The sequence below is a fragment of the Hibiscus syriacus genome, unplaced genomic scaffold (assembly GCF_006381635.1).
Source record: "Hibiscus syriacus cultivar Baekdansim isolate YM2019G1 unplaced genomic scaffold, ASM638163v2 tig00111671_pilon, whole genome shotgun sequence".
In the NCBI taxonomy this organism is placed as follows: Eukaryota; Viridiplantae; Streptophyta; class Magnoliopsida; order Malvales; family Malvaceae; genus Hibiscus; species Hibiscus syriacus.
In genome coordinates this window covers 79,908-104,221 of record NW_024063152.1, presented here as the reverse complement: position 1 = coordinate 104,221, position 24,314 = coordinate 79,908, and the positions used below count along the sequence as shown (strand labels likewise).

Genomic DNA, 24,314 nt, shown 5'->3' with positions numbered 1-24,314 from the left:
CTACTAGCTTGGGTGGAAAACAATATGCATTTGTCTTGGTAGATGACTATTCTAGATATACTTGGGTTATATTCTTAAGTACTAAAGATGAAGCATTAGAAAAATTCATCACGTTTTCAAAAGTAATCCAAAACGAAAAAGGTTACTCTATAACTAGTGTCAGGAGTGATCATGGCACTGAATTTGAAAATCTTGGATTTAATGAGTTTTGTAATTCTAATGGTATTAGCCATAATTTTTCAGCACCTAGAACCCCTCAACAAAATGGAGTTATTGAGAGGAAAAATCGAACTTTAGAAGAAATAGCTAGAACCATGTTTTGTGAAAATAATTTGCCAAAATATTTTTGGGCGGAAACCACAAATACCGCTTGTTATGTTATAAATCGAGTAATGATTAGGTCAATTTTAAAGAAAACTCCATATGAAATTTTCAAAAATAAAAAGCCTAACATTAGTTATTTTCATCCTTTTGGATGTAAATGTTTTGTTTTAAACAACGGTAAAGAAAACCTTGGCAAATTTGATGCTAAAAGTGATGAAGGAATTTTTCTGGGTTATTCCTTAAATTCTAAAGCTTATTGAGTATTTAATAAAAGAACTTTAGTTGTATAAGAGTCTATACATGTTGTTTTCGATGATAATCTCCTTCCGATGAAGGATTCTTATGTTAATGATTATGTAGGTATTGTACAAGCAAATGACGTTAGACATGACATTGGAGAATCATCATCAAAGGAAGAAACGAAATATGAGGAAACTCATGATCCTCTCGAGAATCCAACCTTTGAAGAAAGGGAAGTATCTTATCCAAGAGAGTACAACTATGTCAAGGATTGTGAGATTATAGGTGATCCATCCAAAGGGGTAACAACTAGATCTTCTCTTAGAAATATTTGTAATTATGTTGCATTTATCTCATGCATAGAGCCTAAGAATATTAAAGAAGCATTAAATGATGAACATTGGATTATGGCTATGCAAGAAGAGTTAAATCAATTTCAGAGAAGTAAAGTATGAACATTAGTTGAAAGGCCTAGTAATAAATCTACTGTAGGTACTAGATGGGTATTTAGGAATAAGCTTGATGAAAGTGGTAATATAATGAGAAACAAGGCTAGACTTGTTGCTCAAGTCTATACTCAAGAACAATGCATAGACTATGATGAAACATACGCTTCCGTAGCTAGGATGGAAGCAATTAGAATGTTATTAGCATTTGTATGTTTTCATGAATTTAAATTATATCAAATGGAAGTTAAAAGTGCATTTTTAAATGGTTTTATAAAAGAAGAAGTGTATGTGGAACAACCTCTAGGTTTTGAAGATTCAAAATTTTCGGATCATGTTCTTAAATTGACAAAAGGGAAGGTTGACACTACATTGTTTTTAAAGCATAAAGGTAAAGATTTATTAGTAGTTCAAATTTATGTTGATGATATAATATTTGGTTCTACTAATGATGTTCTTTGCCAAGAATTTTCCAAGCTAATGCAAAGTGAATTTGAGATGAGCATGATGGGGGAGCTCTCATTTTTCTTGGGACTCCAAATTAAGCAAAGAAAAGATGGCATCTTCATCAACAAAAAGTTTGGACTGGAAAATGGTAAACCTCATGACACTCCAATGAGCTCTTCTACAAAGCTTGAGTGTGGATTTTAAATTATATAGATCAATAATTGGTTCTTTGCTCTATCTAACTGCAAGTAGACCAAACATTATGTTTAGTGTTTGCTTATGTGCTAGATTTCAATCATGTCCTAAGGAATCACATTTACTAGCTGTTAAGAGAATCTTTAGATACCTTAAGGACACTCCTAGTTTAGGACTTTGGTATCCTAGAGACTCTAGCTTTAGCTTGCATGCCTTTTTGATGCGGATTATGGAGGATGCAAATTAGATAGAAAAAGCACCTCCGGTACTTGCCAATTCCTTGGAAATATACTGATTTCTTGGTTTTCAAAGAAACAAAATTGTGTTGTATTATCTACCACTGAAGCCGAATACATTTCAACTGGTAGTTGTTATGCACAAGTTTTATGGATGAAACAACAATTTTTTGATTATGAAATTGAAGTAGGTACCATTTCTATCAAGTGTGACAATACTAGTGTTATTTGTCTCACTAAAAATCCCATCCAGCAGTCTAGAACTAAGCACATTGAAATAAGACATCACTTCATTAGAGACCATGTCGCTAAGGAAGATGTAGTTCTAGAATTTGTTGATACTTTGCACCAATTAGTGGATATTTTTACAAAACCTTTAGACAAGGAAAGATTTTGGACACTTAGGAGAGAATTAGGTTTAACTGACCTATCTTCACTTAGTGTTTAAAATAATTTTATCACTTTTAAAAATAAATGAAAAATGCTTATAATAAATTTTGATTGCATTTTTTGCTAATAGTTAGGGGGAGTTTATGATTCTTTGTTAAAAATTGATTATATGTTCAAACAAATTTTAATGATAAATTTGATTGATTGAACATAGTTAATTTTTCATGATATGAGTTGTCAATACCACTAGAGAAAATTAATTTAGCATTTTGAGTGTTTAAAATCAAATTTTAGCAGTTTTAGTGCAGAGGGAATCGATACCCCCTTGAAGGGGAACCGATTCCCCCTTTGAATGGGAACCGATTCCCCCTTTGAATGGGAACCGATTCCCTCCTTTAGGGAATCGATACCCCCATGAGTTCTGGTTATTAAACGCCCAAAAAAACCTTTTCTCTTAAAACCCTCTCTTCTATCTTAAACATCGTTCATCCTCTCTTTCTCTCTAAATCTCCATTTTTGCCAAAATCATCAAATACAAGTCGGATTTATATCTTTCTTCAACTTCTAATCCTTGCAAACAACATCACATTCTCATAAAATCCAAATTTTCAAGGTAATATTTCAAAATCCTCTATTTCATTGATTTTTGAACTTAGGACTAGTTTTGATTAGTTCTAAGATGAACATTACATCGAGCATTGGTTATATGATGATTTTATAACCAATTTCGTCCATTATGTTGTTTTCATAAAAACTATGCGTATTATGATTTTCAAACATTATTTTCCAAATAGTTTTTCAAAACATTGCCCTTTAGGATTCGGTTTAGAGAGCCTTGAAATATTGAGGGCTCATTTGAGTTTTTGGTTTGATTATATTGCATACATGTGTTTAAATTTGCAGGTTACATATTCTATTTCGATTCTTAAACCTTGTCAAATCCTAAACGACCTAGGACATTTTCTAGTCGCTCAAGTCAAAACCGACCTCTTATTCCTCCACCCAATCCAAATAACCCAAATATGATCATTCTGAACTCTTGTTTTACGTACCTGGTCATAGACAAGATCTATATCATAGGTACCATACTTGTTTTGAGTTATAAAAAATCCGGGAAGAACGTATCCCTTCGATTCAAGCTATAGAAGATATGAACTACCAATATCTTCCTACTCTTAAATCCTAGAAGTTTGATAAAATATTTAAACTCAAACCTTTGGTCTATCATCAATTAGTCCGCATTTTTCTATTCCAATGTGATATGTGTCCAAAACGAGCACCGATATGAAATTATAGAAATTCGATCCTATCTTTTAGGACAATTCATTTTTATTGACTCCGGTACAATCGCTACCCATTTTGAACTAGATAACTCAGGTTTAATGAAAAAGAGACTGTGGATTTACCTTATAAGTCTAATGATAATGAGAGTACCCTAAGAACTTATCGTGATAGATTCCTTCATTATATGATCTCTTGGTGGTTTAGACCATCCGGAGGTAGGTACTCCTCCCTTAGGAACATAGATATATGGTGGATATACTGTATCCAACATAAAAAGAAGATTAATCTGCCACAGATCATCTTTAGTGAGTTTCCATAAACACTGTTCCTTCCAAGAATATAGAAACCATGGTTTATGGTTGTCTCCTTAGTAATTTGTTTATCAAACTCGGTCTTAGGGTCTCTTCTGATATTCTTATCCCTCTTTAAAACCAAATCAATCTTACTTCCTTGAAGAAAGCAAGATGGAAAAATGATAAGGAAAAGGGCCAATGGATTTATCATCCCGAACTCAAAACTTTGAATTGTGAAACATTTTGATGTTCATGGATTATTTTATTTTGGATGTTTGAATTTGATGGATAATTGGATATTTGAACTTACATGCTTATATATTTGGTTTGGTTTTAACTTTCATTTTGAGCTTAATGTTTATTTTTGCATAATTTACATATTAGTTGCATTATGACCAATTTTTGTCATTTCACATTATTTATGAATATTGAATTAAGGAACTAATGGCTAACGTTTCTCTTGATTGTGATCTTAGCAGCTTAAGCTATATATATTTATTATCAATTGGCTAAATGATTTCAAAACCTTGTTTTAAAAGTCTTTTTGATTTAACAAAAGAGGGAGAAATATTAAAGTGTTTTAAAGGGGAGAAGTGTTAGAGTAAGGGGGAGTAATTTCAAAACTTAATTTCAAAATCTTAAAATTACTAAAATGTTTTGTTATATCAAAAAGGGGGAGATTGTTGAAAACATTTTGATATTTCGATATAACAAATTAAGATAAATGAATTTTAAGATTTTCTAAAAAAGATTTTCTAAGTATATTCGATATAATTATTCGAATATCAAAATATTACTTCAAATCTTTCAAATGTCATTTTTAATCCTTACTCAAGTGTAAAATTAAGTTTTAATCTTAAAATAATTTCAAAAAAAAATTACAAAATATTTCGAACTATTTCAAAGCCAAAAATTCTAGATTGCTCAGAGGGAACCGATTTCCCCCAAGGGGGTACCGATTCCCCCCTGAATGGTTTGGCTCCGAGAATTCCAGTATACTCGGAGGGAACCGATTCCCCCCAGGGGGTATCGATTCCCCCCTGTTTAACGGTCGAAATATTTGAATTTTACACTTAGGGGACTGATTCCCCATGAGGGGGACCGATTCCCCCCACGCTCCAAGCTGTTGTATTAATGGTTTTCACACTTAAACGGCTCCATTGACTCCACTAATCATCCCCAATGTTCAGAATCATTTGAGAAAGTATTTAAACAAGTTCTGAAGCCTTTGATCAACAAGAAATATAGAGAAACAAGAGAGAAAGTATCAAACACCAAGTTTGTGCAAATCAAGCCAATTTTCCTTTCAATATTCATTTTGCTTTCAAGAACACCTTTTGTGCTCATTTTTAATTATTTTTTAGTTTTCTTTTCTTGTTCTAGAATTGTGCAAACATCTTACCTTGTGAGGTTTTCCTTGTAAGTTTGCAAATTTGTGTATTTCTCTTTGAAAAAGAGTGTGCTCAAGAATTTGGGGTATAATTCTTGAGGGAGTTGTAAGGTTACTCTTTGTCCTCAAAAGAAAGAACAAATTAGTGAATTTGTTGGAAAATCCTTAGTGTGGATAGCTAAGGTAGTGGATGTAGACTTTGGTTGAGAAAGTCAAACCACTCTAAATCGCAGTGCAATTACTTTATATTTTCTGCAAAAGCTTCCACCAAATTTTTAAATGCCAATTCACCCCCCTCTTGGTCGATTCCGTCAATCGATTAACTCAACAGATATTTAAAGAATTTCGAGTCTGAAAATTATTCTTTGCTCATAACCTCAGAAGGTAGCATTTTACTTAAAATGTTCGATTTTCAAGTGACTTACAAACTTTTTAACGAAAAGAGAAAGAAAATAAATTAAAACAAAACAATATGCAAGTGCATCAAAAGTTCGTAATGGTTGCAATGATTTTTTCTCAGTTTGCATCAGAATGCCCTATCATCTTTAGAACGTCCATGCCCCTAAGTCGATTAAGTGTTGAACCTTGCGCTTCAATACCCCACAATTCTCAGTAGTATGCCCCGAGCTTCCCATGTTGTAGCTACATACTGCATTAGTATCATGCCCCTCAGGAAATGAAGGCTTTATCAGTTTAGACCTAACTGGAGTCACAAGATTTTTCTCAACTAGTACTAGGACCAACTCTTAATATGCACCAGAATTTCACTAATAGGGGTCTTATCTCAGGTCATTTTATAAGGTTTGGCCCCACGATTAGCTGAATAAGAACTCACCGTATTGACATCGACTCCTCTCTTAACATTGGTGCTATCAGAGCCTCATATCTTGCCATTCCTAATGGCGTTCTCGATTAATTCCCCAGAAATAACTAGGTCGGCAAAGTTCTCTGTAGCTTTTCCTACCAGATGCCCTAGATATGGAGCCTTCAAGGTATTCACAAAGATAATTGTAGCCTCTTTCTTCAGCAATGGGGGTTGTACTTGTGATGCCACATCACGCCATCTTTGGGTGTACTACCTGAAGGTTTTGCTGTGTCGCTTTTCCATGTTTTACAACGTCCACTTGTCAGGTACCATATCAGTGACGTGACGATATTGCTCCAAAAATGCTCGTGCTAAGTCCCTCCATGATTTAATCTGGGATCGGGTCAACTGATTGTACCATTTGACCGCCGATCCAGTCAGACTATCCTGGAAGCAATGTATTAGAAGCTTCTCATTTTCAGTATAACCTACCATTCTCCTGCTGAACATGGTGAGGTGGGCCGATGGGCAAGTGGTCCCGTTGTATTTTTCAAAGTCTAGTGCTTTGAATTTCGGGGGTAATATGAGGTCAGGAAAGATCCCTTGCGTCACTCCCATAGAATTCATTGATCATCTCCTTGGATTTTACCATCTCTTCTATATTTTTCACTCTTTGGACAATCTTTTCCCTTTCAGCTAACTCATTTAGGTTAGGGACCTCCATATTAGTACAACGTTCACCTGGCTTCAGCCCAGACGCCGTAGGAAAATCAATGGGGAATGAAGCTCCGACCTGATATTGTGGGTTCTCGACTGTGAAGCAGACTGGTGATCTGATTTCTTGACGCGCAGAGGTGTGCTCTGGAATGTGAACATGTGTGAAACCCGGAGGATGTATGTGGTCTTCCATAGTGGTCTTTCCAGCAATCAAATGTCCTCTAAACATTTCTTCCATCTTGTTCAGTAGATCGAGATGAGAGTTTGTGATACTAGCTTCCATTTGTGTCAACTTGTTTCTCATTTCTTCTTGCATCTCTTTCTGTTCTCTCTTAATTTTGGCTAACTTAACCTCTTTTTATTCAAGCATTTTCTTTCGCATGTAGATGATAAGCGTTCTCATTACTAGTGTAAACCCAGATCACTACAATCGGAAACCTTATCTTATTATTATTATTTTAATGAATGAACGGTTTAATGCATGATTCGACAATGTATTGATGAATGCAAATGTCATGCAAAATGAATGTATGCAAAAGACGTTGATCCCAAAATAACTGTTCTTAGAACAATTCTTAAAAACCCGACAATGTCTCGATACACTGGGGAAGTGAAAATCTGGTCCATCTGTAAGTTGCCTAGCTCCTACAAGCATCTGGTACTGCATCGTCTTCAATGCTTCTACCTCACCTCTTTCTTTCAGAAGTCTTTTTGAGATGGTTCGTGATATTCAACTATTGGCTTCAGCGACGAATATTCTTGAATTCAACTTGTTACCTCAGCAGGTATACGTCTGGCTCGTCTCCTTGGTAGGTAGACTCCCTCTAGCTACTCGATCTAATGTGGAGCATCTTCGAAATCCTATCAATCCCAGAGAAAGACATTAATGTGGTATTGTTTTTCAAGAACCTTATACATGACCAGTCATTTAGGGATCAATACCTTCGAATGATATGTCATGTTCATGCAAAAATACAATAAGAGCAGAAAAAAGGAAACCAATGTTAGTAGAAACAAAGACAACAAGAATCAAGTTAGTTGAAAAGATTAGTCCATAAATGTAGTCTTACCAAAAATAAATAAATATGACTCAAAGTTGAGACTGAAAAAAAAGACATACAAAGAAAATTAATAATCCTAACCGCATGTGTTCTAGTTCTCCTATGTATCCACATGGCTCTAGCGGGATATGCTTACTAAATTCTCTATATGAGGTTGGGTTCTAGCAAAGGTTCCCAAGCCATCTTTACAACTTGCTAAGGTTGCCCCCCGATTCTGGCCCGTTACAGACTTGCGAATTAGGTTCAGCTCAGGGGATCACATCACTAAAAGCGTACCTCGGATCCGATATCCGGATAGGCAACTTAGGGTGCTTTCCAGAGATACTTTATCAGACCCACAAAAGGAAGCCCAATGCTCCTCGTGAGGTGTGACGTTTCTCCCTACTTAGGTAAACCAGATTTGAGCTCAGGTTTAGAGATATGATATGCAACAATCCTAAATATTCACAAAAATGTAAGCATTAACCAGAGTGAAATCTGTTTTTTTTTCTTTTTTGAAATAACATAATGAACAGTAAATTAAATAAGATCAAACTCGTAATTTCCAAAATAGTAAATACACGGTAACCAACTCGTGGCTCGACTCTCAATTTATTTTAAAAACAAAAGTCCCCAATGGAGTCGCCAAGCTGTCGACACAATTTTTCGCCCGGGCGGGGAAAGACTGATACCAACTAGGGGTTTTCTCTTTGAAAATCATTTTGAAATGTGAGGAGTCGCCACCAATTATTTAAGTTGCGATTGGAACATTGTAAAAATTGGGTGATTTTAATAAAATATCGAGTTTTGGGGTCTACAAAAATCCAGAAATCAGGTTCGGGAGTCAATTACGCGTGGGGAAGGATTAGCAACCCCATAAGCGCCAAAAAATTGGTACCTAGTTGATTACCCTATATTTAAAATCAAAAATTTTGAGTTCTATCTTTATTTAATTTAAAAATCATTAAGAATGTAAAGTTGAAAAGGGTATTCGTTTATCAAGACCGATAGCATTCGCCCCCGAGCGTAAATGCGGGAGATCAGCTATTGTGCCTAATAACTGAACATTGCCTCGTTTTTTAAAACATGATGTGGTTTTGAAAATGATGTCGACTTATTTAGGGAATTACTAGTAGTCACCCCCTGAGCGTGATCGCGGGAGATATACTATTAATTCCTTAATAAGTGTACAATGCCTTAGATTTATAAAAATAATGTGATCAAGCAAAATTTTATTTAATCCTAATTATACTAAAAATTAATTAAGGCTCTTTTCTAACCTACGGTGTCAAATTATGAGAATTAAGGAACCTAGGGAGCTCAAATCTAAAAATGTAGGCTCTATTATTAATCTTATGTGATTTTAAATAATTATTAAATTGAATAACCGAGATGGTCCCTCGAGTGTTTACGCGAGGGCCAACTCGAATTATCCCCTAAATTAAAAAAATAGTTTGAAATCTAAGCTAAAATGGAGGCTCTATTTAACCTATTTAATTATATCAATATTTAAAGTCTAATTGAAGTTCGAGAACTAAAAGTGTCAAGAAACTAAAATACCGAGCTCTAAAAAGACTTAAAAATCTAAGGACCTAGATTGAATGTTTTTAAAGTTAAGGGACTAACCTAATTATTAAACTAAATTTTTTACAGAATATTAATCATTAATTAATTTTAACCGAATAATTAATTCGAGTATTCGGGCGTATGATACGAAAACTCGACTCGAATTGCCCCCTAATTAAACTACAGTGTCATCCTAATTTCTAATTTGATTTGAATATTAATCTAATTTAAAAAACAAAATTTAGAATTAAAACTATGAAACAAAACAATTAAAAATAAATTTAAGGGAAATAATTAAAACAAAAGATAATAAAAACAAAAATATAAAATAAACATAAAATAAAGACCTAATTGCATAAATATAAAATAATAATGACTAAAATACAAGAAAATAAAAGTTAGTAACTAAATAAGAAATAAAAAGTGACCAAAATGTAAAAATAAAATAATATAAGCTAAATAAGAAATTAACAGTGACTAAATTAAAATAAAACAACATCAACATGCATGATCAGAATAAAATAAAAGAGGGTGACGATAATATAAACACACTGAAATGGAAGATTTATGTGTGATTTACCTATTAAGATATGTGAACCAAGCAAAAAGTATATTAGGATCTGGGGACCTAATACTTAATTAGCCTAAAATCTAAAATAAACAAATTATCTCTCCTTTTTCTCTACAATCTGCCCGTGAATTCTCTGTTTCCCTCATCTCCTCTTCATTATTTCTCTAAACTCTCTCACTCCTTTTTCTATTTCCTTTTTGCACTTTGTGGAAGATAAACGATCGGTGACCATGAACCACTATGACAACCACCGCGAACCACCCCGATCTTCTAAGGTAAGGATCTACTCACTCTCTTTCCCTTGTTTTATTTTACATGCAAAGCTAAAAAAAATTGGATTCGATTCGAAACCGAAAAAAATACTCGAAATACCTTAGAATAATATGATTTTTATTGCTTTTTTTTTCTCTCCTCATCTAAATTATTTTAGTATTTTCTCGTAATAGCATAGAATAAAAAAATCAGTATTTAAATACGAAAAAATTATCCTTTAATCTGTTTGTTTATTTCTCTAAAATCTTTGAGAGAAAAAATCCTCCTTTTTTGATTACATGCTTTCGGCTTTTATAGCCAGATTTACAATGATTTTTCAAATTGCATAAGCAGTTGGTTACGCTTTAATTCTCGCAGGGAACAAGGGATGATGGGGTTTGTGTTGAAAAATGGTGTGGTGGGTATTGATGTTGAAAAATGAGATGGTGGGTGTTGATGTTTGAAAATGGTGTTTACATTCATCACACCAGTAGACTACATTAACACTTAGATGCATGTTCAGACATAGGTATGAGAAAACGAATTTGAATAAATCCTCTAAACACAAAAAATTGGAACATATCAGTGTTAGATGTATACTCGTATCCAACAGTACTCGCACTCAACTCCAAACATTATAGCTAGAAAGTGAAATGACTTCAGATCCAAGGAATATGGCTGTAAAATGAGCAGAAGCAACGTACTCGAGCAGAGATCAATTGAAAAGTCATTTACTAATATTTTTCAGAAGCAAATATCTCCACTTTTTGTCAAATCTACATGCCTACTTTTTCTTCAATGGTGCCCTTTCTGTAGTATGTATCCTTGGGCTGAAACTCTTCAACATGAACAACCTATAAAGGATTTAATTAGTCTAGGAAAATACAGATTTAAAGGCTCTTTCTATAACAATGGATTGAGTGGTTGTCACTGCATGTAATTTGTTAGCATTATCCATTGTTCTCGCAATTTGAAGGATTATGTCAAGCTTTTTTTATTATTAAAAAAATAGAACTACAGAATATTTAGTTATTTGCAAAATGAATCTCACGCAGTTGGTTGGCTTCTTCCATATCGTTCTCCAGTTTCCCAAACCTATAATGGACAGTTCCTCTAAGCAAGGGAATAATGCCTACGAAATTCACTTAATTGTGTCAATAGCTTCATGAATCAGAGTAATGATATAAAGGAAACAACACTACATCATGAACAAGTTAATCAAATATTTATGGGGGAAAAAAAGAAAATATATAATGAAAGAGAGAAAGAAATGATGCAGAGAAAAGAAACTAATGAAGTATTACCTTTTCATCGAAGAGAGTTGGAGAGGCAATCTCTGAGTTGTTTCCTTCTGCAGCAGAGATGAATGTTTTCAGTGTAGGACAAGTTTCGATACTAAGACTTGTCAACAAGGGGAATTCAAAGTAATTTCCATGGCAGAATCTCGTCAGTTTAGGAAGGTCTTTGAGAAATAGGAATTGTAGAATACGGAACATTTTCTGATTCATCATTTCTTCTTTCGTTAATCCTTTCGCAGAGATCACATTTTCCAGATTCTCACAATTTTCAACCTTTAGCATCTTGAGTTGAACAAAACTTTTCACCATAGAGGACGAAAACATGAAGTTCAAATTATGACAGCCCTCGATAGTCAAGCGTGTTAGATTTTGGGCATAAGAATGTGTGGACAAAAGCTTGTGTTTCCAAACTCGCTGATTGTTGATTAAAGATTGCTCCAAATCCTCCAAGCTCGGAAAAACCTGCATACAGTATATAGAGTCTTGAATGCAAGAACAAACATTTCAATTTTTAATGAATGTACATCAATGATGATTGAAGCTAACTATTCATTACTGTTAACTACTCCAAGAATGTGAATCTATAAAGGCTAAAAGGACCAAAAGTTACTTGTATGGAAAGGGATTGATGGACTTTTAAAACGATATAAAAAATGTCATTTTGAACTGATTCATACCTTTTCTATGAACAACTGTTGAAGGATAACATTAAGGTCGCCTTCCCAGTGCCCTGCATATTTGCCTTTAGTTGATTGTAGTCCATGCAGCATCGGTGTGCTTAACTTCCCCTTTGTGAAAAATTCCATCTTTGGACACCATCTGATGATTACTTCTTCCAAGGAAGGAAATACTAAGGTATACTTCCCTGAGCAGAAACTTGATAGGATCGGAAGTCTAACAAGTTTTTAAGACTTGAGTTGGGAGAAAACGATGCCATTCATGACTTCATCAGTTGTTGAAGCTATGATTTCTTTTAACATTTGGCAATATATAACACGCATTCTTGTGAGTTGGGGAAAATATAGGTTTGGAAGTGCTCCATGCCATATCTCCTTCATATTGCTGTTCCGAATCACATGTAATTCTTCTAAATTGGGGAATGCTTCCTGAGAAATTTGGAAAAATGTATGTTCAACGAAAAAATTGTCTAAACTGATGCCATATCCCCTATTTTACCTCAATTTTATAGGTTCATCAATTGGGTCCAATCGCAAACTTCATCGAGACTGAATTTATGTCACAAATTCTAACAGACACATATGTATTTAGTTAGTTTTGTGAATTGTTACCTCAGTGACCCAAAACAGGGGTTGTTGAACAGAGATTAGAGGTTGGCTCTCTCCTTCTGTTTCTCCAAAGTTGATATACTCCCTAGCCAAATTCTCTACCTTGCTGCAATCACACACCTCCAATTTTTTCAAGGATGGCCATTCCGTAGTATGCACCTTGGAGTAGAAACCCTTCAATTTGGGTAGCACTCGAAGAGTCAACCCTCTCATTTTAGGAAACACAAACTTGGGGATTGATTTGAGTTCGATCATTTGGGCGGATGTCACTGCGTGTGACTCACTGGAATTGAATCCGTCATCATCATCAGGTCCAATTATTTCTTCTACCGACTTACATTCCATTATTGCAAGAGTTTCTAGCTTTTCAAGTCTTTTCACCATACTAAAAGGTAAAATATTTGAAAGTCTTTCACAGTCTTTCACCCAGAGGAAGGTCAATTGATTAAATGAATTCATAGTGGGTTTATCATGCCATATCTTTCTGCATTTCCCAATGCCTCCAATGGTCAACCTGTTCAAGTTAGGGAACACAACCTGCAGATTTTATTCAAGTTATTAATACGAAAAAGAAGTTGGAATGCTACTTGAACAAGAGAAAACCATACAACAAGAAAGGAAAAATGATATGAAAAGTAAAATCACCTTTTGGTTGAAGAGGGTTGGGGAATCAGTCTCTGAGTTTTCTCCATGGCAGAATGTCCCTAATTTTGGAAGCCTACTGAGCTCCAGAATTCCCAATTTACTGAACAAGTAAGTCTGGGTCATCCCTTCTTCTTCTGCAGCTTCATCTGTAAGGATTACTTCTTCCATGTTCTCACAATTGACAAGGTCAAGTTTAAAGAGTCGCACAAAATTTTTGATTAAAAAGGATGGAAATATATATTCCAAATTGTGGCAACCCTTCACAGTTAGAAATGTCAACTTATGAACACTAGAGGATATAGCACTGTGTGGTTCATCTGGCCATAAATTTTGGATGTTAGTGGACGATAGCTCCAACGAATCCAAATTGGCACACAAAACCTGCAACCATTCAAGTTCAACAGCGGTAAACAAAACAATATATACTATAAAGGAACTAATTTTTAATTAATTGCTGGCATACTTATATCTTAAAGCCCATACCCTGGGATAATTTTCTTTCTATTTAAGCAAAAAAATTCTAGAAATTAAAATAGTGATTTGACAACACAATTTTCAAAATGCTAATTCCAAACTTATCCCAAATCAATTTAAGAGATTAAAACACTGAACAGAAAAGAAGAGAAGAGAAGAGAGTGACCTTATCATTGAAAAAGGGTGTGTTTTCGCCATCTCTTGTACATGCCATTGCATACATCTTTGGACAATCATCTACTTTAATCGTAAGCAATGATGGACATTCCAGAGTTATATTTCCCATGCAAAAACTCTTCAAATCTGAACATGACTCCAGTGTTATGTTTTTAAGCTTTGGTAAGCAGGCTGTATCCATTGCAGTTTCCTCTGCTTCTTTCTGGATAATGTACTCCATCATGGGACATTTTTTCACTGTTATATGTTCCAATTGCAAAAGTTCCAAGGCCATGGAAACGCTAAATATGTATTTCAAGCTATTACACTCCTCAACTTCTAAATCTTGTAGGTTCTTGAAATCTACACTTTTCTCTTTCCATATTTCCATTGACTTGGAAAATTCGGAAAGGATCAAATACCTGATGCCTTGGTACCCAACCTTCATTAAGTAATCAAACAGAGAAACAAGGGTTAAAGTTCATGAAGGATTCAAGGTTACAACTAAACAACACGAAAGGAAGAAAGAGATTCAGGAATAAAATAGAATACCAAAAGCTAAATTAAAGGAATGCAAAATAGTGAATACCTTTTTTGAATGCAATTGTTGGACTGTGCTGTCAAGGTCACCACTCCAATGTTCTTTACCTTCTCCATATTCTACACTTTGCAACAACGGCGCATTTAAAACTCCCTTACAAAATATCTCCAACTCAGGACAGCCACTCACTATCACTTCCTCTAAACATGGGAATCCAAATGTGTGGTTGCCTGAACAAAAGATCTTAAGTCGTGGTAGATTCACAAGTTTCAAACTTCTCAACCTGCTGAATATAATGTCGCACGTTGCATCATCTTCCTCATTTGCAACTATTTCCTCCACTGAAGTGCATTCTGCTATGATCAATTGTTTGAGTTGAGACAGACCCTGCACTGCTAGACATGTATCTAAGTATTTCATTCCTTGGCATCTCCACACGTTCAAGGTGGTGAGATTTTGAAACGATACTGAGGATGATCCTAAGCTCATCAGATTCGTACAATGGTGAACTTCAAGAGTTTCAAGGTTGGGTAGAATGCGGTCCACTTGTACGTCTTGCTTCCATAAGTAATGTTTCAGATTATCAAGCTTCATCAACTCTATTTTTCTAATTGTTGACAGTGTCCTATCATACGTCCCCTTATTACCAGTATCTCCTTCAGTACAGAATAACTCTTTGATTTCACAATAAGAGATACAAAGCTCTTCTAGATTGTAGAAGCTTTCAAGGAAAGAAATTTGGAAATCATTAACAAATTTAGCCCTGTTGCCTACCACCCTAAAAGCTTTTATTTGATGGAAAAGGTTGTTTGGCAATTGACCATCACTTATCATTGCAATGTATTCACTATCTAATCCCAAACGTTGTAGTTTAGGGATGACCTGAAAACCAATCAAAAAACAATTTTGGAGTCACTATGTTCATCTTCTTATATTAAGATTTAATATTTTAATTTAAAATAAAGCAGAACATATAGAGTGGGAGCGAGAGGGTTTATACCTTTTCAACCAAGAAAAGTGGTGGTTGGGAGTCAAGTTGTTGGTTGTGAGTGATGAGTTGTGTACCAAATATCTTCATTTCCCCACACTCGTATGCTGTTAACTCTTTTAACATTGGCCACTTTGTGGTATGCCTACCTGGGTAGAAACATTTGCATTCTCGTAGCCGCAAAAGCCTAAGGTAGGACAGCTGATCAAACTCGAAAGTGACAGTAGTTTCCGAATCATATCCTTCCTCTACTTTGGAAACAATCTCCTCCACTCCACAGTTAAATATTGCAAGATCACTGAGTTGTGGGAGGTCTCTGGCTACTGAGGCTGGAAATACATTCTTCAGGCTCTTACAAATCCCCACAGATATTTGATGTAGATTTTTAAATGAAAAAATGTATTTGGGACCGTTTTTCCAAATATATTTCAAGTTTGATAAATTTGTAATGCTGATTACTCTTAGTTTGGGAAATGAATTTGGTGGAAGTGGGTTCTCCCATATCATCTTCAACTTTCCCAAATTGCTAGCCCGCACTATCTCCAAACTGGGAAATGAAACCTGCACTCATCATGTCAAAATAATGAAATTAAGAGCTAGCGCTACAAATACATATATGAGTGCGCGTGTTTGCAATTGTATATACATACAAGCAGAGTCGAAGCTACAAACTTTCGTGGAAGTTGTTTAGTGGACCGGATTATCTTCAATTATGCATTAAATAAATTGTTATATTTGTTTATATTTTGTATTTAATTTAAATTTTATATAATGTAATATATGAAAATATTTTAATTATAACTTATGAAAATATTAAATCAATTTACTCTATCATGATTTGATAATATATAAAAATTAGGAATTTAAGAATGCTAAAAATAATAATTAAGCTACCTTATTGTCGAACAGAACATGATTAGAGAAGCATTGGTTGCCTTTCATTGATGATCTGTATATGAAACCCTCCAATTTTGGACAGTTGTATATACTCAGTGACTTCAAGGTCGAAAATTGAATAACTTGAGTTTGGTAATCGGAGCAAAATCCAATCAGATGCTGAAGATGCTTTAGCTCCAAGGTCTTTAACCGAGGAAATAATGATAAAGTTATACCAGTTCGGGTTTCTTCTTCTATTTCCTCCATGAAAATGATCTCTCTTAAGCAGTAGCATCTAATTATCTCAAAGTTTGTGAGATGCACTAGACATTTCGCCATAGAAAATGACAACAGGTGTTTTAAGCTTCCACAACCCTCGATTTTCAATGTTGTCAACTTCTCATAAGTTCTGAAAGATGTACTTGAAAGTTGGTTGTGCCATACCCTTGTAACATTAATCGACTTCAACCACAAATTCTCCAAGTAAGGGAACGATATCTACAACCATACAAATGATTTCAGGAAATATTTGAAATAAAGATTTAAAAGAAATTGAATTGTAAATACCTTTTCGTTGAAAAGTGGCAACTCATGTTGAGGTAATGAGCTGGTAGCACCGGTTTCGTGTTGAGGGCAAAAGCTAATGAGCTTAGGAAGATCATGCAGTGCAAGGGACTGTAATTGAGGAAATTCATATTCATCATTGATAATGTATTCAGTATCTAAACCATTTTGGATATGTAGATTCTTCAAATGCGGTATGCTTTCCTCATCTGTTAACTCCTGTAATGCTATCTTCACACCTTTGAGTTCACCCAAATGTAAATCTTCAGTTTTTTTCAACAACTTCTTAATTCCAAGATCCAAATCATCCATGCCTGTGTTTAGCCTGAGTTTTAGGGTTCTTGAATATTGGTACATGGGAAACCATTCCCACTCCCATTCCTCTCCTATGAAAATCTTGTATCTTTTCAACTTCTGCAACTCATGAAAGAAGTTGTGTGGTGCCGCCTTAGCATCTGGGATTTGAACTTCTAAGGTGGATAAACGAGACAGTGCATGTAGATCAGCAAGAGTGGCACTGCTTTGTCTCCATTGCATAGAAGTCCCACCCATATATAATTCTTCTAATCTTGACAAACTTGACAACACGCCGTCTGCAATTGTTTTGAGCTTAGCACAACGACTCACGTCTAACAACTTTAGCTTCACCAGTTTCCCAATTTCTTTTGGTAGAAATCTAATATCAGATTTGAAAAGGCTAAGAATTTCCAAGTTGTTGAGCTTTCCAATAATGGTAATATTATCTCCCAGCTTGCATTGATCTAGGCACAACGTGCTGAGGCTTGTTAGTTGACAAATTGATGAAGGTAAAGAAGAAAATTGCATTCTAGTCAAATCTAAGACTTTAAGATTTGTTGCTTCCTTGAAGAAGTCATCCGGTAATGTCATGGAACGATCCTTGCTATACAAAAGGAATAGAGAAAGCTGTGGACAATTCAAATTGTCAGGAAGCCTGTTGATAGTAGGATATTGCAAACAAATCTTGTTGCACTTTTTCATTGACTCTTCATTTGGCCAATCAGTCAGAACATCATCTTTTTTTAAGGCAAACACCTGATTGTCCTTGGAAGCCATTGATTTGGCGACAATATAAGTAAGATCATGCACATCAAAGAATTGATCATTGGTGTTACTATCGAGCAACAAACAAGATGCCTTCAGGGTACTCATCACTGTTAACAATGCATCTTGTCCTTCTTTCAGGGTGTCGATTCCCTTAATTAAACCTAAACCAATTGCATATCTCAACAAATAATTAATGTTAGCATTACGACGCAATAGACTGCAAAGCAGGAAAACCTGCTTGACTTCTTCACCCCGTAAATGATTGATACTCAATTCAATAGCAGAATATACCTCTGCAGATATCTCGCTCGGGTTTTCTGAGTAAGGCCTTTGTAGTTGTCGTAAAGCCTCATTCCAAACAAATAGACTTTGTTTTTGCAACGCCCTAGCAACTGTTGCAATGGCAAGCGGCAATCCTGCACATCTTTTGGCCACCTCAGTTGCTGTAGATTGCAGCTCTTTATCGCTTTCAAAACTATCCCCGGCCATCTTCTTAAAAAACTCCCATGCTTCTTCGTCCTCTAAATCACCAAGCTGAAAAGTCTTCGTAGCGCCCATCCCATTGCTTAGAATGTTTTTATTTCTTGACGTCAAGAGTATCTTGCATCCTTTGTGTTGACTTCCAAATGGAATTCCGACTTCCGCTAGATCCAGTTTCTCCCAAATATCATCCAGAATAATAAGAACCCTCTTGTCCTGATTCTTCTCTTGAATTAACCTTTCACGTAATCTACTGGCTCTTACAACTGTACTCTTTTCTTCAATCCTCAAACCCAACGATTCTGCTATTTCGTCTTGGATTTTCTGAATGTCAGGTGTCTGAGATACAGTGACCATAACCACCGAATCAAATGACTTAGCCTCTCGAGATTGTCTATGGACTTCTCTGACTAGTGATGTTTTTCCCACGCCAGACATCCCGTACACTCCGATCATGCTCACAGTAGAATCTTTCACTGACTCCATGATATCCTCGAAAACCTTTTCCCTTGATTTAAAGGCCTCAAAGTCTGTATCCACTATGAGTTGTGGAACATCACGGTAGCCCACGCCGTTAAATTGACAGTCTTTGATAAGCTCATCAAAAGTAGCGGCATCTTCTTCCGCTTTCCTGCTAAGCCTGTGTCGAGACTTGATGTTAGGACAGAGGCCAAAGAAGCACTTGTTGTTTGCTTTGACTTGAAGATCATCGACTTTATCCTTCTTTTCAGCGATTACTTTGTCCACTCTGCCGCACCAACCCTGCACATCAGCTTTAATCTTCTCCACGTTCCTTTCTGCAACAACAATATCTTGCTGCAATCTTGATCTTTTCTCAATCAACTTCTGAAGTTTTTCCTCGAAATTCTTGACGTATCTCTGGTAGGAAATTACATATCTGATATGTCGTTTTGCTTCGTGGAAGATACCCTTCGCAGTTTCGGAAGAGATATTGGCAGCAGCACCAGCAGCAATTGGATCCATTTCTCTTCTTTTCTTTTTCTTTGGGAGAGGTCCGAATGCAAAGCAAAATAAAGTGAACAACGGAGACAGTAAAGGAGAACCAAGAAAGAAAATACTGAAAGGAAGCAGGCAAGAAGAAACCGAAAAAAAACAACTTTAAAACAGAGAATGAATTCAGGTTAATGGATAATACTTGACGAAATGATAAATGCAGAGGAACCACAGACAGAACCACTTGCAAAAGATTTCGAATTATTTGAATTGAAGAGTTTATTTTATAACTCAAATTTAATTTAAAATTTTGTAGAGATGAGTTGAGTTTATAAAATTTGAGTCGAGTTATTCGAGTTTTTATACAAATTTAATTGTAATTATTTATAGTATTATAGTGCATTTTTATTTTAATTTTTTGACTTCCTATAACCATATATATCTATATATTCTTTTCACATCACAATGTTATTTAATATATTACATACAATCTAAAATTATAAAATATATTTATAATATTATATTTTAAAGAAGGTATTTTGAGGATAAAAGACTAATGAGAGTATAATGGAGTCAAAGAATTTATGTGAAAAAAGAATTTGTAAACAATTGTAGTCAAAAGATTAAATTGAGTAAAATACAAAGCTAAATAACTAAATTAAAAAAGTATATTTTTAGTAAAAAAAATAAAAATTGAAGTTATATAGATATTCTATAGTGGTAGGAGAGCATGTGCTCTAAATTTGGTAAAAAATGTATTTAAAATAAGGATGAATTGAACAAATATGAAAATCATATAAAATTGAGGGAATAAATTAAAAAAAATAGAAAATATCAAAAGTGAAATTGAAAGTATATATGTATTAGGTTTAGGAGCATGTGATTTAAATTTGTTGAAGGAGGAATTAAAGGAATAAGATATCAGAGACCAAATCGTAAATCTATCAAAATACTCATTCAAATTTTCGTTTTTTCGAGTTACTCGAAATTTTGAAATTTCAACTCTACTCGAACTCAAAAATCAAATTGGTAATTCGAGTTTACTCGAATAACTTAATATTAAAAAAATTCGATTTTTCGATTAAAGTCGAGTTTTGTTCACCTTTACCTATAAGAGGCATGGGTTCAAGGAATAATGATTGTATAGACGCGAGTAATATATGAAAATAAAAATCAATTATCATCAAAAATTGAAAAATATAAATAAGAAAAGAAAGACCAAGGATTCTCAAGTCTTAATCAATTATTATTATTATCTTTCTTTGATTTTAGTTTAATAAAAAAAAATTGAAAAGAATAAATAAAGAAAGAAAGACTTAAGGACCTCTCAAGTCTTTATCAATTATTATTATTATTATCTTTCTTTAATTTTAGTGTAATAAAAAATTGAAAAGTATAAATAATAATAAAAAAAGACTAAGGACCTCTCAAGTCTTTATCAATGATTCTTACTATGTTTCTTTGCTTTTAGTTTTGGTTAGATAGCACAAGTCCTTGTTAAACTTGTCCGCTCTATGGCACCAACCCTGGACATCCGTTTTAATCTTCTCAACGTTCCTTTAATCTTCTCCACGTTCCTTTCTGCAAAAATAATATCTTGTTGCAAGCTTGATCTTTTCTGAATCAACTTCTCAAGTTTTTCCTCAAAATTCTTGACGTATCTCTGATAGGAAATTACATATCTGATATGTCGTTTTGCTTTGCGGAAGATACCCTTCGCAGTATCGAAAGAGATATTGGCAGCAGCACCGGCACCAGGAGCAATTGGATCCATTTCTGTTTTTTTCCCCTTTTTCTTTGGGGGGAGGTTCGAATGGAAAGCAAAACAAAATGAAAAACGGAGACAGTGAAGGAGAGCCAAGAAAGAAAATACTAAAAGGAAGCAGGCAGGAAGCAAGCGAAAAAAAAAACTTTAAGAACCGAGAATGAATGAAATGGAAGGTTAATGGATAACACGTGACGATGAAATGATAATTGCAGAAGAATCACATACAGAACCACTTGTAAAAGCTGTAATAGTCTAGCTCACATGCCAGTCAATTACCAAGAGTCTTGTGAATTTGGACCACTACCCCATTCGATTCATAATGCACCCAAATTGAAAAGGGCTTGTGGGAGCAGCTCTCTTGATGTATGATCAAATATGAGCTTACATTGATTTGATATAATATTCTTATCTTTCTAGTTTTGTTTGGTATATAAAATTGTCAGATTCTTTTATGGATTTGCTTATTTTCATTCCATAATTTCGCATGTGGAACAGTAAGAACGGGGGAAGCTTTTCGCTTTATCTTCTCTCAATCAACTTCTCAAGTTTTTCCTCGAAATTCTTAACGTATCTCTGGTAGGAAATCACATATTTTATATGACGTTTTGCTTCGTGGAAGATACCTTTAGCTGCTTCGGAAGAGATATTGGCAGCAGCATCAGTAGCAATTGTTTCCATTTCTTTTTTTTCTTTTTCTTTGGGGGAGGTCTGAATGTAAAGAAAAACAAAATGAACAATGAGAGACAATAAAGATGACCAAGAAAGAAAATACCGAGAGGAAGCAGAAAAAGAAGTACCTTCAAAACAGATAATGAATGAAATGAAAGGTTAACCCTTGACGGTTGACATTGACAATGAAAATTGAAGAGGGAACACGTACAGAACCACCTATAAACGCTGTAACAGCCGAAGATGATATTTACTCTCCTCCATTCAAAACATTTTTTAAATAAAAATTATAATGGTAATTTTAATTTTAACATTTTTGTTACTGTCATTTTAATGCTCATTATTTTTGTTTAAATTTAACCTTCACCTTTTAAACCATTTACCAAGTCTTCCTATCAGTTCGGAACACAACCCCACCCAATTCATAATAGACAAATTACATGCCACAAATTCAACAAAATAAAAGCTCCTCTGAATACATATGGACCACAACCCCACCAGATTCATAATAGACAAATTTACTCACCGTCTAGTCAATAACTACAGCTGCCATTGATTTGATGCGACGAAACCACCACCATTGTCGCGTGCAATTATTATTTTTTATTATCGTATTAATTTTTATTGAAACTCTCAATTATTATAAATTATAAAATGATAATTTGATTATAAATTATTAATTTTGATGTGATCAAGATATAATAAAATTGATTCATAATTATTTAAGTTATATTTTATAGATTAAATTTTTATTTATATTATATTGTTCAATTAGTTCTTGAAATAATATATCGTCGAACTAGTGTTTAAAAACATTGATAATGATAGCAAATATTATTAAAATATGATTTTATCATAAGCAGTCAGTAAGTTAATATCTAACTCAATCAACCATCAATATTTAATAGAAATGATAAGTTTAAAACTTATGAATAATTGAGTGATCATTTTATAACTTTTAAAACTAAATGATTGACAAAGTATCACTATATAATCGATGGATCATTTTAAAACTTTTAATACTAAAAAACTTAACGAAATATTATCTTATAATCGAAAAACCTTACACTTATTTTGTATGACACGTTTGTTAAAATTGCAATGGAATTAAATAGATGGAACCATTACTCCATTAGTTTAGCTGAATAGGACGAAACGATAATTATAAGGGCAAAGTTAAATAGACATAAATAATAATTGAATTATCTTAAAATATTTTTGAAAATATTAAACTTTTAAAGTTATAAAATAAATTTAAATTTTATTCTAAAATATATATTACGATATAAGTTATTATTAAAGAGATGAGTGATATTAAATATTTTATTTGATCTTTAAATTATAATTATAATTTTATTTTTAACTTTTTCAATATTTTTAAATAATAATTTTAAAAAATCATAAAAAATTTAAAAGTTTATAAAATATTTATAATTCATTTTAAAATTATAATTAAAAAAACTATTACAAATCATAAAATTTTAATAAAATTTAAGATCTAATTAGTCAAAGAAAAATTTTGCAACCCTCGACGAGTACCGTTAACGATGAGTATTATTAAATTAATTTATAAAACGTTAAATTATAAAGTACTAAACGTATAATTATAAATTAATTAAAAATCTAAACGTAATTTAATTAAAATGCAATATTCATAAAATATTAGTTTTTAGGGTAAACTATATCATTGACCACCTAACTATTTACCCCTTTTATTTTAACCAATGATTTTTCAATTTTGTCAATCGTGTCACCTAACTATTTAAATCTTATCAATCAAGCCACCTGTCGTTAAATATTAATGGAGGAGATGACGTTGCAGTTAATAAACTTTGCATAATTACAAATTTATCTTTCATTACTTACACATTCTATTAATTTGGTCTTAACTTTTAATTAATTCAATAAATGTAATCCTTAATCAGATTGTAACATGTTTCACTATATGATTGAATGTTTTTTCTTAATATTTTTATTTAATTTAATGAATTTTTCATTCAATCAAATGGTGCTACATGTCACCAATTGAATGAATATAAAATAAATTGAATTAATAACTGCTATTGGTGAGGTTTGAACCCAATATGTGAGAAGTGTAAGCAAACGCTCCAACCACTATGCTACATCATTCAAATGACAAACCTATCATGACATAATATGTATTGTTAATGGCAATAAAAAAGGAAAATGACCTAATAAAAACTTTAAAATGGAATAATTGAATAATATGATAATATGATATATACACAAATATTATAATTGATTAATATATGTATGTATTTTATTTATATTTTAAATCATTTTAATGAAAAAAATAATTTTAATTTTAATATATTATTTATAATTGAAATATA

General features: G+C 33.5%; 2 protein-coding genes across 2 annotated transcripts; both read right to left on the bottom strand.

The window, feature by feature from the left end:
- Positions 1-11,424: 11,424 nt before the first annotated feature.
- On the bottom strand, positions 11,425-12,337 carry LOC120167284. Its single transcript, XM_039176353.1, has 2 exons — positions 12,172-12,337; positions 11,425-11,956 (listed from the first exon to the last, which is right to left on the bottom strand). The coding sequence occupies exons 1-2, from the start codon at positions 12,298-12,300 to the stop codon at positions 11,486-11,488; spliced, it is 600 nt and encodes a 199-aa protein (XP_039032284.1). The 5' UTR covers positions 12,301-12,337; the 3' UTR covers positions 11,425-11,485.
- Positions 12,284-19,656, bottom strand: LOC120167278. The gene is made up of 8 exons (XM_039176346.1): positions 17,028-19,656; positions 16,479-16,958; positions 15,597-16,145; positions 14,645-15,478; positions 14,066-14,497; positions 13,426-13,806; positions 12,784-13,317; positions 12,284-12,600 (listed from the first exon to the last, which is right to left on the bottom strand). Exons 1-8 carry the CDS (start codon positions 19,551-19,553, stop codon positions 12,400-12,402), a joined length of 5,937 nt encoding a protein of 1,978 aa, XP_039032277.1. The 5' UTR covers positions 19,554-19,656; the 3' UTR covers positions 12,284-12,399.
- Positions 19,657-24,314: the final 4,658 nt, after the last annotated feature.